This window comes from Neoarius graeffei, chromosome 16 (genome assembly GCF_027579695.1).
Source record: "Neoarius graeffei isolate fNeoGra1 chromosome 16, fNeoGra1.pri, whole genome shotgun sequence".
Lineage (NCBI taxonomy): Eukaryota > Metazoa > Chordata > Actinopteri > Siluriformes > Ariidae > Neoarius > Neoarius graeffei.
The window spans coordinates 61,683,166-61,700,766 of NC_083584.1; the positions used below are offsets into that span (position 1 = coordinate 61,683,166).

Consider the following 17,601-nt stretch of genomic DNA (forward strand, 5'->3'; position numbering starts at 1 on the left):
GGCCGCCCCATGTTATCCTAACTGCATGTCTTTGAACTGTGGAGGAAACCCACGCAGACGCGGGCAGAACATGCAAACTCCACATAGAAAGGCCCCCGTCAGCCACTGGGCTCGAACCCAGAACCTTCTTGCTGTGAGGTGACAGTGCTAACCGCTACACCACCGTGCCGTACACACACACACACACACACACACACACAGAGAGAGAGAGAGAGAGAGAGAGAGAGGTGTGTATCCCTCAGGGATGTGTTACCATTTTAGTAAACATCTGAACAAAACTTTACATGTTGTGTGTGTGTGTGTAGCTAGGACTGTGTGTGAGCCGAGCATCAGCCTCTGTCCTGAACCTGAACTGCAGCCTTGTCCTGCTCCCAATGTGCAGATCCATCCTCACTGTACTGAAGGGACAGACACAGGTGAGACAGACAGACACCGAGAGACAGATTTACTGTCAGATAGACACGTATCTGAGGTAAACATCTTGCTAAGACCAAAACAGAGCTATTATCAGGAAATTTCATTATCACTGTTTTTCATCTCTTGCAGGTGAAGAGTAGAAAAGTGCGCAGGTTGTTGGATAAAAGTAAAACCTTCCATGTGGCGTGTGGCGTCGCTATTTCTGTCTTCTCAGGTGAGCCGTCGCTACGTTTCGAACTATGACGAAACGATACAGGGAAAAAAAAACAACAACAACTAGCTATGACTAACCAAACACAAAATACTGACTAAAACTGTCCATAAAGTATTATAGTTTGCTAGCAACAGCTAATGACCAAAGTTAACATCTTAGCAACTGCTGCTTCTCTTCAGGTTCCGGCTAATCAAGCTACTAGCATCTAGCTAAGCACTGGCTAAACTCTGTAACCACAGCTAGCTATAAATAATAAACTACAACAAACTTTAGCTAAAAGCCAAAACATTTACACTTCAGCATTAAAGGTCCCATGGCATGGTGGTTTGTTGATGCTTTAAACGGGCTCGTGGAGGTTTCCGGATGTTATATCCGCAGGCTTTCTCGAAATGAACCCTCGGCACGTAAATATAGCCTCCTGGGAGAAAGCCCCATTTCAGCGCTTTTCCCAGTGCGTCGTTTTGCTAATGAGAAGCAGGAGGCGGGGAAGGGTAGAGGGTGGGGGCGGGCCATGGGGGGAGGGGAGGGGCTTGACCAAGCTGCGCACACACATACTCGCTGCTATCAGCGCCTGTAGCCACGCTGCTAAGACAAAACCCCGTTCTCCCTCAGACTCCTTTCGTAAACTCAACGTGACACAGAGAACAGAGAGTGAGAGTGTTCGGAGTGGTAGTTTACGAACGTATAATACCCTAGGCTTGAATACGCACTCCATAACCAAAGAGGATAGAAGCAGCAACTACAGCAACATATCGCTTATCCAACAGAAGACATGCATTGCGGAGCAATAGTCAAACATAAGCTCATAAGTTAGTCAATTTCCAGACTAAACTCAGTTTAACAGAGCATGCTGCATGCTCTTTAGTTTTGTAGCGCAGATTACCTGGCTAACTGCAGGAAGCGGTTAGCTGCACAGCTAATGTAGCCATTGCTAGGCTAACGTACCGATTTTAAAACACGGCAAAACGACCAGTTATACACTTACTTGTTCGGTGTTTGTTGCTGATGCGGCAGGGATGCTTGGTACGGACCCAGGCTTCAGTGACAGTTGATGTGCAAAACCTGCCCTGTACTGTCCCAAGTTGTGGAAACATTCCTCAGGAAAATGCTTCCGACAAACATACACCGTCTTAGGTAGACTCGACGGCGTATTATTGAAGTAAATAAAATTAAGCCACTGCGTCTTCAGGGGCTCTCCCGTCGGCAGTAAAAACAGACTCCTTTCTGTGTTGTCACATCCATGTACAGCGCAACTTCCATGTTTCGCTCGCTTAGGTGATGCCATGTTGTGTCCTCTATGGTCTCCTCACTACAACTGGGCGGGGCAATCCATACAGTGGGTGGGAATCCAGAGGGGGGGGGCGTGGGGATCATCTCCCTTGCTGACGTAGTAAAGGGAAGAGTTTATCAACGCGCCGTTTTGACGCGCCATTCTCAAATGTTGGGCATAGTTTGGTTTACACATTATGAAATTTCTAGCCACTGGAGTGACTTAAGAAGGTCAGAGGAACTCATTTTAACGTTAAAAAACCTCAGAAAGTGAAAATTTCATGCCATGGGACCTTTAATACATCATCCAAACATCATATTTGTAGCTGCTTTTATTAATTTCTTTGATGATCCACAAGATCTGTCCAGTCAGTATCATCGCTAGCAACAGCTACTGACCACACTTAGCATCCTTAGCAACTGCTGTTTATCATCAGGTTCTAATATAACGTTACCACAGCTAGCCACAACATTTCAGGGCTCGACATTAACGGTTGTCCGCTTGTCCGGGACAAGTGATCCTTTATGTCAGACGAGTTCATCGTCTCAGTTACTTGTCCGATTGGACAAGTGCCAAAATACGCCGATATTCGGGTTACGTATCAAATTTATCAGTTTATTCACATGATTTCCGAAGCATCTCACTCAACATATTGTTTCGATGACTCGCCGGATGTTTCTCTTCGGAAAGAGCGATGTGCGCATGCGCAATATTCCGCTTGCGAAACAGGCCAATACCGCTTCGTGTATTTGAGCTGAAAAGTAAACGGTCGTTTAGCAGACCCTCCAGGATTTCGCGATGTTGCGATTTGCAACATCAACGCAAATTCAACCAATCCCCGCGAATTCAGGGCGGTGTTACAATTATATCCAATCACCGCAACTTTCCCGCAAATTTGACCAATCGTTGGCGGCGTCTTGAGGTGACGTCGACAAACTACCTTCCGCCTTACTTCCGTGTATACGTTCAAGAGAAGCAGCATGTGTGAGTCAGTGTTTATGTAGGCTTAAATTCTGTTACTGAAAGTGTGTTATGTTTACAGTGAAGGACTGTGTGCACTTTACATTATTTTTTACTTAATACAAGAAATTAATGGATGCCAACGTTTTTGCCAAAATGGTATTTTATTTTCCATTGTTTAGGCAGCTTCAGCATCATACTGTGAGATTCTGTTCAAATTGTTTTTTTTTCTTCTATGAAGCCTGAGCCATTTATTTTATTAGTTTATAATTATTGTTTAATTTAGTCTTCAGGAGAGACTGCCTGCACACCGTACTAGTATTAATAGTTTTTTTTTTTTCTTACATGAAAGCTGAGGCATTTATATTATATTTTAAGGTAACTTCATGTTGTGCTGTGAGGTTCTCTGCACTTTAACTTTTGAACCAACAGGAGCATTTGGATAAGTAAAGCCTATTTTTCTGCATTTTTGTAGTCCTGGTAATCTTTTATATTGGTAAAGTTGTTTATAGGACCATTTCTCAGTGTCTTTGTTTTTTTTAATCAATAGTTTTTCAGTAATAACTTAATATTTAACATATCACTCAATTTTAATCACAAAAAGAGAAAATCGCAACTTTCACTTCCTCCCGCAATGTAATCGCAACAAAAACTGAAAAAACACCGCAACTTTCATCACAACCATTAAATACCATACAGGAGCCACAATGAATAATTAGACAACAACAATTAATCAGTGGAGGATATACATTCAAAGTTAATAATTTAAAAATGAAAATATATATAATTTTAATTTTCTGGTTTTCAATTTCTCATAAATAAATTAATGATTGATGGAGTCCAATTTTTTTTCTGCAGTGAATAGATTTTTGTGTTAAAGTAATTCTGGTGAAATTAGTTTATTACAAATAGTTTATTTGTGGGTTTTTTTTCTCAAATTTTTCTTCGGACAAGTCAACTTCACATTCGGACAAGTAAATTTCCTTTCAACTTGCCCGACAGGACAAGTGGTTTCAAAAGTTAATGTAGAGCCCTGCTTTTTAAAGAAAAAGGTTGGTGCCGAAATCTAAGAGGACCAGCTGTGGTCTGCTTCGTTAACAGGTGTGTGTGTGTGTGTGTGTGTGTGTGTGTGTGTGTGTGTGTGTGAGAGAGAGAGAGAGAGAGAGAGAGAGAGACTGATAGAAAGTGCTAGAACATCTACTGTTTTTCCTGCCTCAGGACATTTCCATGTTCTCATTACAGAGTTCCGAAGTTCTGAGGCAGCCTATCACCATGGCAACAACGTGGCATAAGACAGCAAAATAACCCATAAATAAGTCTGTAAGAGAGAAAGAAAGCAAGAGATGGAGAGAGAGAGAGAGAGAGAGCGCGAGTGAGAGAGAGAAAGAAAGAGAGATTATCAGCTGTTGAACAGATCCTCAGTCCTGCATACCCAAAGCATGCTGTCAGACTTCTCCTCAGGGAGTATTTTGTGTGTGTGTGTGTGTGTGTGGGTGAGTGTGCACTCTAGGACAGTCTGTGCTGCTACGGTAAGAAAACAAAAACTAACAGACCCACAGTGTGGATTTCAGAGCTTTACCAGACGACTGCCTTAAGAAAACAAATAACTGCTAACATGAAAGAGGCTAATTTGTTTGATGCTAACATCGATGTTAGCTTACGCATCAGTTTCACACAGCCAGAATCACTTCACGGTAGACACCGGTAGACGATTTTGGGCCTTCCAGGGGTCAATCAGCATGCGTTCTGGGCCTTTCCATCAGAATACATGACAGCCAGGGAGCTACCTTGACAGCCGGGAGGGCGTGGCTTCCTTCCCTGGAAAGTTTGTTCGTGTTGAAGATTGCCATGGGTCAAGCACCGGATGAATTCATCCTTCACGACCGTGAAGGCGTCCGTGAACATCCTTGAGGCATACATGGGCTACCGGAGGTTACCGTAGCATTTCGTTGCAACCCTCAATGGAACAACATTCTGAAAAGTTTGCCTTGGGGGCGTGGCTTATTTTGTTTTGCTGTGGCTATGTCATACTGCAGCTGTGAAAACTGTACACACTGCCGTTTCACCGTAAGGCCATACATCGCTATACGTCGCTGGTGCCATTGGTTTACCTTTGCAACCGTCGCGGCTACTGTGGCTTCATTTGCATGTTTACTCCGCCCAAATTTATGCGACAGCTCATGAATCTGCCAGAATGGCCACGGCCACGGTCGGCCTCAGCCATGGTTCTCCTGGATCGACCGTCGATGTGTGACCTTAGCTTGAGGTTTCTGTACAACACTTATAGAACAGAGGGGAACCATCAGGGCCTTCTAGGCATTCGGAGAAGCCCAAACATATCAGCATTTCAAATGTTATATTTAATTTCTTTCATTCTTTCATAATTTCATTAAAATTATTCTCTTCTAATTCTAATTTGGCCTCATTTTCTATCAAATGTTTTAATGAAAACATTAAAATCGAGTTATCCAGTGAGATTTGTTTGTTTGTTGTGTCTAGGCTGAGAAGAGTTTAGAGCTGCTCACTCATTGGTTAGGACTTCACTGCCGGGACAGAAGGCCATGGCAGTGTATGTTTATGTGAGAAGTGACAGATGCATCAATTAACTAATCAGATTTTGATTTATAGTGGGACGGACCAAAAATTTATGGCCCTCGGCCTTCTAGAAGGCCAACGTGAGTTTAACTGCGAGTCAGTGCGGCAGTGAAGTCACCTTCCAGCCGGTGTAGCGCTCATCAGTAGTGTTAGTGAATGCTAATAAAGCAGTCAAGGCAGTGCTTTTTTTTCTATACTTTTTCACTGTAGATAATGCAAATAGCTGTCTGTATTTAATCCTTCGTTTGTCTAATTTTTATTTCAGTTTTATTTGTTATCTGTTTGACTTTTTCTTGTTACTGTAACATGTGAATTTCCCCGATGTGGGATGAATAAAGTGAATCTAATCTAATCTAATCTAATCTATCTATCGAGAGCAAGTAGCACAGGCTAATGACCGAGAAACTAAGATTTCGGTCTCCAGACTCTTGTTTCACGCTGAACGCTCGCTACAGTATTTTTCACTCAGACTTAAGTATTCATTTCCCTCTGTATTTTACTGAGTTACTTTTAAAATCAACATCGACAACTACACACAACGGAGCCAGCTGGGAGCCTGCCGCTAATCCCTTACAAAATCCTTTGCCCTGTTGGTATTTTGGTGTCTGAGCTGAAGTCCTAGCTCTAATAGTAACGGTTCACCACTGGTATACAACATATCGGTCGTCAATTTCTCGTAAATTTTCCAGACATCGACACATAAAAACACTCACGTTACAACTTATCGTCTTTTTCATTTTCCATTCAGCGGTCGTACGTCATATCTTTAAACACACGTGATATTTGTTTGTTTAAGATTTCTCGCTCCTTTGTCAGTATACCAGGGGGTGTGTTTGGAACTAGCAGCGGTGAAAGTTCTGCTGCTGAACATACAGTAACTATGACAAACTGTTTCCTAAGTAACTATAGCTAGCTAAGTTTTATAACAGCACAGGTTCGTGACTGGTTCACGCAAAATCCGAGGTTTATATTGATGCGCTTGTTGTTGTGAGTGCAGGTTCGCTCTCACTAGCCTTGAACCTCGAAGTTCTTTCAGACGCGGCACACAACAGAAATAAAAAGTCTTGAATGCAGCTTTTCTGTAGCCTGGGCCTGCCCATCCTAAGTGTGACGCAACACGAGGGCCTGTTGCAAGCTTAGTGTGGCAAGGCAAGCTATCTCCAGCTCTTCCAAGCTCCCGAAAAATCAGGAGCCAATCAACTTTGAGCATCTTCAATGGCCCTGGGTAGAGGCGTGTTCAAGGCACTGACGTAGTAGAACTGCGACCGGAAGCCATAGATTGTTTGCAGAATCTATGCCGGAAGCGCTTCATTCACTAGAAACATTACGAACATGGAGCAGCGGCAAGCCTTTGACACAGCGGTAGATGCTGTATTGAAAGCATTCAACGGGAAGTTCTCATTGAAAACGGAGCAAAGAGCAGCCCTGGAGGTATTTATCTTCTTCCTGTTACTCAAGCAGTTTCCGTCGCGTCACATATGTCAGAGGAAAGAGTGATGTGATTGGTTTAAGCTTCGTCACAGCCTTTTCTGGCTTCGACCAGTAGCAAACTGAGGCATTTCAGGGAGGCGGGTCAACCACGCCTTTGGGAAACGGGTCAACCACGCCTTTGGGAAACGGTTGGGCTTAATATCTTTGCCAGACCAAATGCTCGCAGAGCTTTGAAGTCGTGTTAGCCAGACTAGCTTTTCTGAGTTGTCTGTATCTTTACTAAAACTTTAAATCATACAAAACAAAAGATGAATTCCTAACTTCTAAATCTGACGTGCTGCAGCAAGGCACGGTGCCGATGGTGCCGGTCCAAAGACTGTGGTGCTCCTTGGCTCGAGGCTTCTGTTCTGTCGTCTTTAATGCGTGATCACACTTTTATACTACTTCCGCAGCAAGTCAAATTGCATCACAGCTTCGTAATAACTACGTTCTTACATTACTAAATGAATTCTTAACATTACTAAGATGCATTTATATTCTTATTCTTCTTATTCTACAAATTAACCAGAAATCTCATCTCATCTCATCTCATTATCTGTAGCCGCTTTATCCTGTTCTACAGGGTCGCAGGCAAGCTGGAGCCTATCCCAGCTGACTACGGGCGAAAGGCGGGGTACACCCTGGACAAGTCGCCAGGTCATCACAGGGCTGTCACATAGACACAGACAACCATTCACACTCACATTCACACCTACGGTCAATTTAGAGTCACCAGTTAACCTAACCTGCATGTCTTTGGACTGTGGGGGAAACCGGAGGAAACCCACGCGGACACGGGGAGAACATGCAAACTCCACACAGAAAGGCCCTCGCCGGCCACGGGGCTCGAACCCGGACCTTCTTGCTGTGAGGCGACAGCGCTAACCACTACACCACCGTGCCGCCCCATGAATGGAAATATTAATTCTAAATGTACAATATGCAATCTATATCTATTTTACATCTCTTACTATGCAAATATGAATTTTCAGTTAAATATAAAAATGGCTCTAACAGTTGTGTTATGTGATGTTATACTTTCTGTCGTAATGAAAGCAAAAAACATGTTGCTCTGGTGACACGATGACACTCCCAGTGAGGTGTGTGTGTGTGTGTGTTGCACAGTGGTTCACGTGAGCGCCCACCTGGTGAATGCTGTTAGCTTCTCTGTTCGATTCTCAAACGAGTTTCCTGACCTCAATGTAGTACATTACCAGGGCCAGGTAACTAACACACACACACACACACACACACACACACACACACACACACACACACGAGTATGATCACAGAGCTGTGTCTTTTAAATTAAGGTTTAATAATGTGTGTGTGTGTGTGTGTGTGTTGTTGCAGGATCCCCGTGTCTTCATTCTGACCACAAGTGAGTCACACATCACACATGTAGTAAGAACGTGGAAGTAGACATGAATTGTGGTGTTTGGGGCGGAGCCAGTGATTAACGATTGCTTCCTTCGCTCTGATTCGTCAGTTCCTGGGATTACAGGTGTCCTATTGGTGCTTGTTTTATTCCTGATGTTTACAGCGTCCTTGCACAGCATACGGTAAATTTATCTGTCGTCTCTTTTTTCACTCTTTCCTTCTCTTTTTCTTCTCTTCTGTTCATATCTCTCCCTTATCTTTTCTTTTTTTAATTTCCCCCTTTTTTTACCTTTCTTTCACTTCCTCACTTCTCTTGTCTTCCTCCCTTGTTCCATTATCAGCCCTCTTTTTCTCCATTCCATTCCTTTGTACTCTCCTTTTCTATTTTTTTCTTTTCTTTTCATTTATCCCTCCATTCGTTTCTCTTCCCCCCACTTATCCTACTCCCCTTTTCTCTTTACTTCCCCCCACTCCCTCTCTTTTCGTCTGCTCTTTCCCTCCCTCTTCTGTCTTTACGTCCTCTCTTTACAAGTGGGCACTTGTTGTAAATTGTCAGCTGACCCAGAGCTAACCACACACACACACACACACACACACACACACACACACTACAGTGATTACAGTGTCTCTGATTGAAGTGTGTTTTCTGACTCATGGCTGTGTTCAAATTGCAGTGTGCTGAGTGTTTCAGTGACCTGCTCTCGTCCTCAATAAGACACGCCCCTAATCCCAGGCCTCTCTGAAGGGCACTTAACACTCGCTCCCTAAAGAGGACTGAGGGCTCTTTCGTTTCATCTCAGCTCCACTTCACTCCTGTTCTCAGTGCACACTTGCACACTTCCCCTAATCACTTTACGTACAGACACCCTCAGTCTTTCCCTTATTCCTTTATTTTTTATGCATTTGTTCTTCTTACTCCCCCATTCTAGCTTTCTTTCTTTGTCTTACTTTGTTTATTCATTTTTAAACGTTTTATTGAAACCAAATTTTATTTTTGTCTTTCCTTTTCTTTCTTTCTTTCTTTCTTTCTTTCTTTCTTTCTTTCTTTCTTTCTTTCTTTCTCTGGATTCTTCATTTATTTTCTTTTTTAATTCAAACATTTTTGTCTTCTTCTTTCTTTTATGTACTTGTTCTTTTTTCAAACTTTCTTTCACTCGTCATTCTCTTATTCATTTCGTTATTCATTATTTTTTCTTAAATCCAGATTTTCTTCTTTGAATTCTTTTTCTGACAGATTTTCTTTTTCTTTCTTTCTTTCTTTCTTTCTTTCTTTCTTTCTTTCTTTCTCTGGATTCTTCATTTATTTTCTTTTTTAATTCAAACATTTTTGTCTTCTTCTTCTTTCTTTTATGTACTTGTTCTTTTTTCAAACTTTCTTTCACTCGTCATTCTCTTATTCATTTCGTTATTCATTATTTTTTCTTGAATCCAGATTTTCTTCTTTGAATTCTTTTTCTGCCAGATTTTCTTTCTTTCTTTCTTTCTTTCTTTCTTTCTTTCTTTCTTTCTTTCTTTCTTTCTTTCTTTCTTTCTTTCTTTCTTTCTTTCTAGGTTATATTGACTGCTTTCATGTTACCCATAATGCTTTGCCCCTTGGGTGGGTAACCAAACTATAAACAAACTAAAACAACACAGCGTCGCACACTGGCAGTAATCTTTCGAATTTAAATCTCCCTAAAACCTTCAAAGAAGTGTCAAAACTAACTAAACCAAAGTTTAAAGAAATCCATAAAGCCTTTTCTGTGGACGTCGAGAAATCAGTCGGTAAAAAAGTGCTTGTAAATATCGTATATTGGCTCCGTCATTGCAGGAGCCAGTTAATTCAGTAGATGGGCAGGAAATCGACAAGGTAGACGAATTCCTATATCTTGGGGGCCACATCAATGCAGCCCATGACATTGACACTAAGATCGGCAAAGCGTGGGGTGCGCTGCACTCATTGTCAAAAGTCTGGCTCTCACCAATTAGAAAATCAACCAAAATGAGACTGTTCAAGGCAACCGTAGAGTCAATTCTTCTTTATGGTGCAGAATCCTGGACATTAACCAAGTCTCTAAGGAGAAAGCTTGATGGAACATACACTCGCATGTTGAGAAAGGTCCAAAATGCCTCTTGGCAATCGCACACCACCAACAACTCACTATATGGTAACTATCCTCGCCTTTCTGCCATCATTCGACAACGCAGACTAACATTAGCTGGTCATGTGGCGAGACACGAAGAAGCTGCCGGTCGTGTTCTTTAATGGACTCCAGATGCAAAAAGAAACATTGGGAAACCCAAAACAACTCTAATCAATGTTCTGGAAGAAGACACTGGTCTCAGAGGGGATGAGTTATTGACTGCGATGTTGCGATGAATTGGAGGAAGAATTTCATTCGTGTCACCGATCACGCTAAAGCTAAGCTAAAATATTGTGTCGAACGCTTTGAACATCTCTACTTTGGGTGACAGTGAGTCAGCAGCCTTCTCCGTCTGTCAACACGGGGGTTCCAACAGTTACTGACGTGGATAAGTTAAAAGATCAGCAGAAGAGCTGAGAAAGATGGACACTGATCATAGGAGAATCCACAGTGAAATGGTTTTTGCTGGGTGCTGGTTATGACGAGAAAGCTGTAAGGAAATACAAAACGCTTCATGCATGGGAACACAAGCAAAGAATTCACTCAGTCATCAGGCTTGTAGTACTCGAGTCCGCCTCGTGTACTAATTTTAAGGACTCATGACTTGACTTGGACTTGAGCACTGATGACTCGGACTCGTGCATTAACTGCATTCGGACTCAGAAAATTGGAGACGAGGACTCGGATTTTTTCTTTATTTTTTCTAACATGCCATAATAATTTGGCATAAGATATTTATATCTACATTAATTTTTATACTAATTTTGTCCAAGAGAATGCACATTCACCTGTTCATACGTCATGTTCAGGAACAAACTAACGTTAACGGCGCTAAAATGCCTGGAGAGACGCCGCTAGGATTGTCTGCTTTGCTTATACGGACTTCTCGTGCAGTGGGAAAAAATGCACTGCGATGTGTTCCATATGTAGAAGAACTATCGAGGAGATGACCTCGAACTTCAATCGTCATTTAGCAAGACTCCACCCAGAGAAGGAAGTGACACACTATGTTCATTGCTCTATTGATAGTGGGCGGGGCTTGCTGAGCGATGAACTAGCTAGTGTTAACTCTCTCTCATGTTATTTGCCCTGTTGATAGTGGGCGGGGCTTGCTGAGCGATGAACAAGCTCGGACTCGACTCGAAATTTTCTTTAATGACTCAGACTTGAACTCTAGGGACTCGATACTGAACTCGGACTCGAGGTGTAGTGACTCGATGACAACATTGCAGTCGAGTCAGAACTGTCAAATTTATTTTTTAAGTTGTAATTGATTTTGATTTCCTTCACTCTGATTTTCCTCGAGCTCATATGCTGCCAGATTACAACCGTCTCTGGGCTGTTAGAGGAAGCTGTTAGGGTTACAGGGGCACATCCTACATTCGATCTTCCTACAGAAACACTCAAAGGGGAAGGACATGCAAGCTTACTGACACTGCATCGTTTGAGCTTTGTTTTGGGAGTCGATCCTTCAATAAAGTTTTTCGGTTTTCGCACTTTTTATGACTAAACACAAAGACAGAGTGGTTGTAGGCTTCGCGACTTGGATCATCAGACTTTAGTCCACCACTGAAGTGTGCAGAACACAGTCGTCACAGTCGCGTGTTGTCTGTCGGTGTAAAATCATGACGGCGAATTCTGTCGAACCGCGCTTTTCGACACTTAGCTTAGCTTCTTTAGGTATTCTATAAAACTTTAAATCAGGAAAAGTCGTCGTTTTTCCCCATGTGAATTCGAAGAAATGGCTGAGGTTATCGGACTTCGTAAACAAATATAGCACCTGGTTACCCCCCCCCGGCGCAAAGCATTATGGGTATGTGAAAGTAGAGAATAATGTAGTTTGTTTTTTTTCTCACTTGATTTGTCCTTTTGTTTGTTTGTTTGTTTCTCTTTCGTTCGTGCGTGTGTGTGTCCACAGAGTGTGTAACTATGAGATCTTCTGGTATACTCACAATCTTTTTATCCTCTTCTACATCATACTGATGCTGCATGGGCTGGGGTAAGATCTCACACACACACACACACACACACACACACACGAACAGAACCACATGTAAACTTCCTGTTCTACAGAGGGACTTTGAAGTACCAGACGAATATGGAAACCCACCGACCAGGCTGCATCTTGGCCAATCAGACACATCCAACCGATCTGATGCCAAAAGAAGAAAAGAGGGCGGAGTCAGCCAAAGGTTCACCTACAGTGTGTAGTGAAGAGGCCAAGTTTCAAGCTCACTTTCCTCAGGTGTGTGTGTGTGTGTGTGTGTGGTATAATTAGAAATAATGCAGTAATTACTTGAATACATATCATGTCCTGCTTATGATATACATAACTGATTTGTGTGTGTGTGTGTGTGTGTGTGTGTGTGTAGACGTGGTTGTGGGTCTCTGCTCCCCTCTGTCTGTACTGTGCAGAGAGAGTGTACCGCTATGTGAGGGGCAGTAGCCCTGTTACTGTGGTATCTGTCACCAGGCACCACTGTGATGTCATCGAGGTGCACATGTTGAAAAGTGGCTTTAAGCCCCGCCCAGGACAGGTAAGCCCCACCCCTATATATGTGTACACATATAATGTTATTACAACACTTGTATTAATTTCTTGTGTGTGTGTGTGTGTGTTGTCCTCAGTACATTTTGCTGAACTGCCCAAGTGTGTCATCATTTGAAAACCATGCATTCACTCTGACTGCGGTGAGTGTGTGTGTGTGTGTGATTGTGTGTGTGTATATATATATATATATATATATATATATATATATATATATATATATATATATAATGTATGTATGTATGTATATATATGTGTGTGTATATATATATATATATATATATATATATATATATATATATATATATATATCAGTGGCGGCTGCTGGTTTTTAAAACAGGGGAAGCCCATTTTACGCATTCATCGTAAAACCTGTAGGCCGGATATCAAAGCATAGAAAGGTGTGCCCCATTAGCATAGTGAACTAGACAACCCTACCTAGTGGCAGAAAGTATTTTTGCTTGTACATTTCATGTTCTAGTCTGGCTTGCCAGGCTAGTGCCTCATATCCTTAATCAAAAATATCAAACATCCAAAAATCACTGGCTATTCAACGAAGAGCCTTGAACATCATACCCTGATATACAACACAGAGTCTTTAACACAACACCCAGCTGTGCAACACATCCTTGAACATCTTCTGCAACACAGTCTGGAAATCCATAACCAGGTAGGCTATGCAACACACAGAACCTTGAATATTATACCCAGGCATAACCTATAACACAGAGCCCACCATTCTCTTAACATTACTGAACAATATACACACTTCACATTCATGAACATTATATGATGCACACTATTTATACACAAATTCTGCCCTCCGCTCCTTTTCCAGAAAATGGTCTGTGACCCTGTCATACTAGCTGGTTGTGCTTTCCAGAGACTTCACCAATTTCTGTTAGCAGCTAGCACTGCAGATCCCAATAAGGCTCCAGCTAGCCTACAACCAGATTGAACTACAAATGAAATAAACGAGTGAATTTGCGAATAATCAAACTGATAGAATGGATGAAAGTTAACGGAGCACAACGAGTAATATTTACATTTATTTACAGAGTAATGTACAGAGACATCAATGAGAAGAAACGTTTATATGAAAAGAAATTCGGACAGCACTTTGGCACACGACTACACTTTCTCGACATCCGCTAGGGACTGATCATACTTCCGTGTTCCTCGCCGACGCTGAAGTACAGAGCCCGCCCTCCTCATGTCTTTCAAACACTACCTCCAATAGTCCTTCATCGGCCCGGCTTCTTGTCCCTCCCACTGTCTCGTTTAGTCCCAGAGAAGCCTGGCTTCCCTGGAAGTGACGAGTTTGTCGATTTTAACCAATAACAACTAGCTGAAATTGGCTGTTCAGAGCCCTCTCATAGACTGCAATGGATACCCGGCTGCCAGCCATAGAGCCCATTGAAATAAGAAAGGTTACAGCCAGTGTTGCCAGATTGGGCGGTTTTAAGTGCATTTTGGCGGGTTTTGAACATATTTTGGCTGGAAAACGTCAGCAGTATCTGGCAACGCTGGTACAGCCTGGCAGCAAAGGTGATTCTCATAGCGAACTGCAAGTTTGTCAGACATCACTAAAATAAGTTACAGGATAGTTATGAACGTAAATACAATCTTGGGCATATATTATTGTAAGGTCCTCTAAAATAACACTGTATTTTATACTCTATATTGGATTGCCCTATTTTCTGTGTAATTAACTCCATTTACCATAATGCCTTGTGGTTTGGAATATTTTCACTGTTCTGATGTGTTGTGACGTTCTGTGCATTCGGACCAATCAGACTTATTTGCTCGTTGTAGTTTTATTTGAATTTTGATGTCAGCCAATGGTAATTGGTATATGTTTAATGCCCGCGAGTTCGCGGGCTTTTTGAGATGTTTCATCACTTCGCGAGGGAGAAGCTCACGGAGTTCCCGCCTGCTGCCGAGCAGAGAGAGATCGCGTTGTTTGTGAGCTCTATTTCAGCACTTATTTTGCAGACAGTTTTTTTTTATAGTTTGGTCTGCTTGTGGCCATAAACTCCGGTGTCACTCCAGTGAGTGATCTTGCTGTTTTTTTTTTCTGCGGACACATCTGCCCTCCGTGCTGTGCCCACCGGAGCGCTTTCGTCAGTCCCGGGAACTCACTGTGTCGGGTCTGGGACCCAGCCCGCTACCGAGGGGTTTGGGGTGAGCAGCATCTTATTCGAGCGAGCTAACCCACAGCAATAGCTAGCCCTCTGCTCAGGAGCATCTGCTGCGTGACTGTACCGACATCTGTAACCTGATCCGTCTGGTTTGACCGGTGGATTGTGAGTAACGCGAACCCACACTTACACTGACACACACACACACACACACGCGTTCCTCTGGTCTCGCCTGGATAGCCAGCGTTTTAGAAGGGCATTGCAGCGGTTGCTGTTCTGTCTGCAGTTCACAGAGCTGCCACCTGTGCACCAACGGGCCCCAACTGCGCGCGCGTTTTTCTTTCTTGTCCACTTCTTTTCTTCTGATACTTTACCCAGTTTTATTTTCTTACTATGTACTGCTGGTATACACACTGTTGATGTGCTATCTGTAACACCTCTATTATGTAGGCTAATTGTTTCCGCTCTTCTTGTGCCGGTGTTACTATTTTCTTGGTGATTACATTGCATGCTTCTTTGGGAGCATTTATTGTCAAATACTATTATTATTATTATTATTATTATTATTGCTTATTAATAAATATAATCATTATTATTTAATTATATCTTGGGTGTATTGGCTGCTCATTTGGTTGTTTATATTTGAACATTCTGACATGCACACTGCAGACTAGCTATTAGTTCTTTCACTCATGCTACTGTTATTTTAAAGTCTGAGGAAATACACCATACACTAGCTTCAAAGGTAAGTGTAGTATTTTCGCAGTGGAGGCACCGCGCTGTTAAATTTATCATTTATTAGATTTATGCTTATTATTCTCTCTCTCTACTCATACTTGTACCCTTATGGTATCAGGAATCTCAGCCAGCTCACCACTCCACCGCTGAGAACTTAGGACCCTGTTGCGCCATTATTTATTGGGATTTAGGGTAACTCTTTAGTAGCCTATAGCCTACTGTGCTGGGTGATCAGCACCTGTCCAAAAAAAAAAAAAAGGGGGTTACATTTTGGAGGCACCGCTGGGATTTTCCTGTTTACCAGAACAAGTAGATCGCTGTGTTTTGCTTAGTGTTTGTGTTGTGTTAGTTATTGCTGTTTGCTGGGCAGTTTTTTTTTAAACATGGACCTTAGTCAGGCTGTTGAGTGGAGCCGTGAGGAGAATGTGGAGTTGTGTCATGCCATTTTACTTAGCAGAGTGCCATTGGAGGCCACTGATGATGTGGTTAGCCGTGTGCTCAGCACAGTTAAGGTTCTGGGTAGGACCCGGATACGCGGTCGCCGTGGTGACAAGACTGGTAGGCACCTGTACATTTTAGTCGAGACTTCTGCTGAGTTGGATCAGAGCTCTGTCCCTCCTGAAGTGGGAATTGTAGGTGAGGCAGGTCCATGGGCTGTTCATGTAGTGAGTAGTTTGCTGCCTGCTAGTCCTGTTCTTGAAAGTGATGGATTCGAAGCCAAGCTATTTTCATTATTACAGCAGGAAGGCAAGTCTATGGGTGATGTGAAGGCTGTTTTGGGCACGCAGCCTCCTAAACCTGATGTCAGCATGGATCTTGTGAATGCCATAGGCCAGCTCGTTGATCGCTGTAACCAGGCATCTGTTGATGTGCCTGGCTATAGAAAACTGAGGCTGTTTTCCGGTTTACGGCCCGTTCCCCCAGGCGAGGAAGAATATGAGGCCTGGATGGAGCAGGCTACTCAGATGATTACTGAGTGGCAGTGCAGTGATGCTGCTAAGCGACAGCGCATTGTTGAGAGTTTGCGTGGGCCTGCTGCGGATATAGTAAGGTTTTTGAAAGTCAGTAGCCCATCTGCTACTGCTACTGATTACTTAACCGCTCTTGACACTACTTATGGATCAACTGAGAGTGGGGCAGACCTTATGGCATCGTTTCGCCATACTTTTCAAGAAGATGGTGAGAAACTTTCTGCTTTCTTGTATCGCTTGGACAAGCTTCTCCACCGTGCTCTTTTGAGAGGAGGGATTGAAGCTGCAGGCCTGAATCGTGCATGTCTGGAGCAGTTGTTCAAGGGTGCTCTCACCACTGACATTGTGGCTTTACGTGTGCGACTTCTGCACACTTTGCAAGCTCCGCCTTCTTTTTCCCAGTTAATGCGAAATGTGAGAGAGGAAGAGCACTGGGTAAGTGCAAGGGAGAGTGCAAAGGTTTCTGTGGCCTCATCTACATTTTGCCAGGTTCCTGTGACTGCTGCTGTCGCTCTTCCTCATGTGCCTGTTACTCCCCTGGCGTCTGAGGTTGACAGTCTGAGGAAAGAGGTCAAGGAGCTGACGTCTTTAGTAACTAAACTTTTGACTGCTACTACCGTGGCTCCTGAAAATCCTCAAGTCTCACAGTTTGGTGTAAGCCACAGCACAGAAACCACAGCCCCAGCTGTTCCCACAAGGGCTGTTTCTTCGAACCTGCCGAAGTCTACGACATCCTCTTCTGTTCCTGCCATTTTTTGTTACAAGTGTGGAGAA

The 17,601-nt window shown here is 42.9% G+C and overlaps 1 protein-coding gene across 3 annotated transcripts in view; it reads left to right on the forward strand.

The window, feature by feature from the left end:
- LOC132900939 (NADPH oxidase 4) overlaps positions 1 to 17,601 on the forward strand; it is a 73,730-nt gene that overhangs the window by 14,920 nt on the left and 41,209 nt on the right. For 2 of the 3 annotated variants that reach the window (XM_060943331.1, XM_060943332.1), the window contains exons 3-11: positions 306 to 416; positions 547 to 631; positions 8,052 to 8,149; positions 8,280 to 8,307; positions 8,416 to 8,488; positions 12,348 to 12,428; positions 12,503 to 12,674; positions 12,802 to 12,966; positions 13,058 to 13,120. In XM_060943331.1, coding sequence (XP_060799314.1) covers positions 306 to 416; positions 547 to 631; positions 8,052 to 8,149; positions 8,280 to 8,307; positions 8,416 to 8,488; positions 12,348 to 12,428; positions 12,503 to 12,674; positions 12,802 to 12,966; positions 13,058 to 13,120 — 876 coding nt within the window. The remainder of the gene's footprint in view (positions 1 to 305; positions 417 to 546; positions 632 to 8,051; positions 8,150 to 8,279; positions 8,308 to 8,415; positions 8,489 to 12,347; positions 12,429 to 12,502; positions 12,675 to 12,801; positions 12,967 to 13,057; positions 13,121 to 17,601) is intronic. The other variant, XM_060943333.1, reaches the window with a different exon arrangement.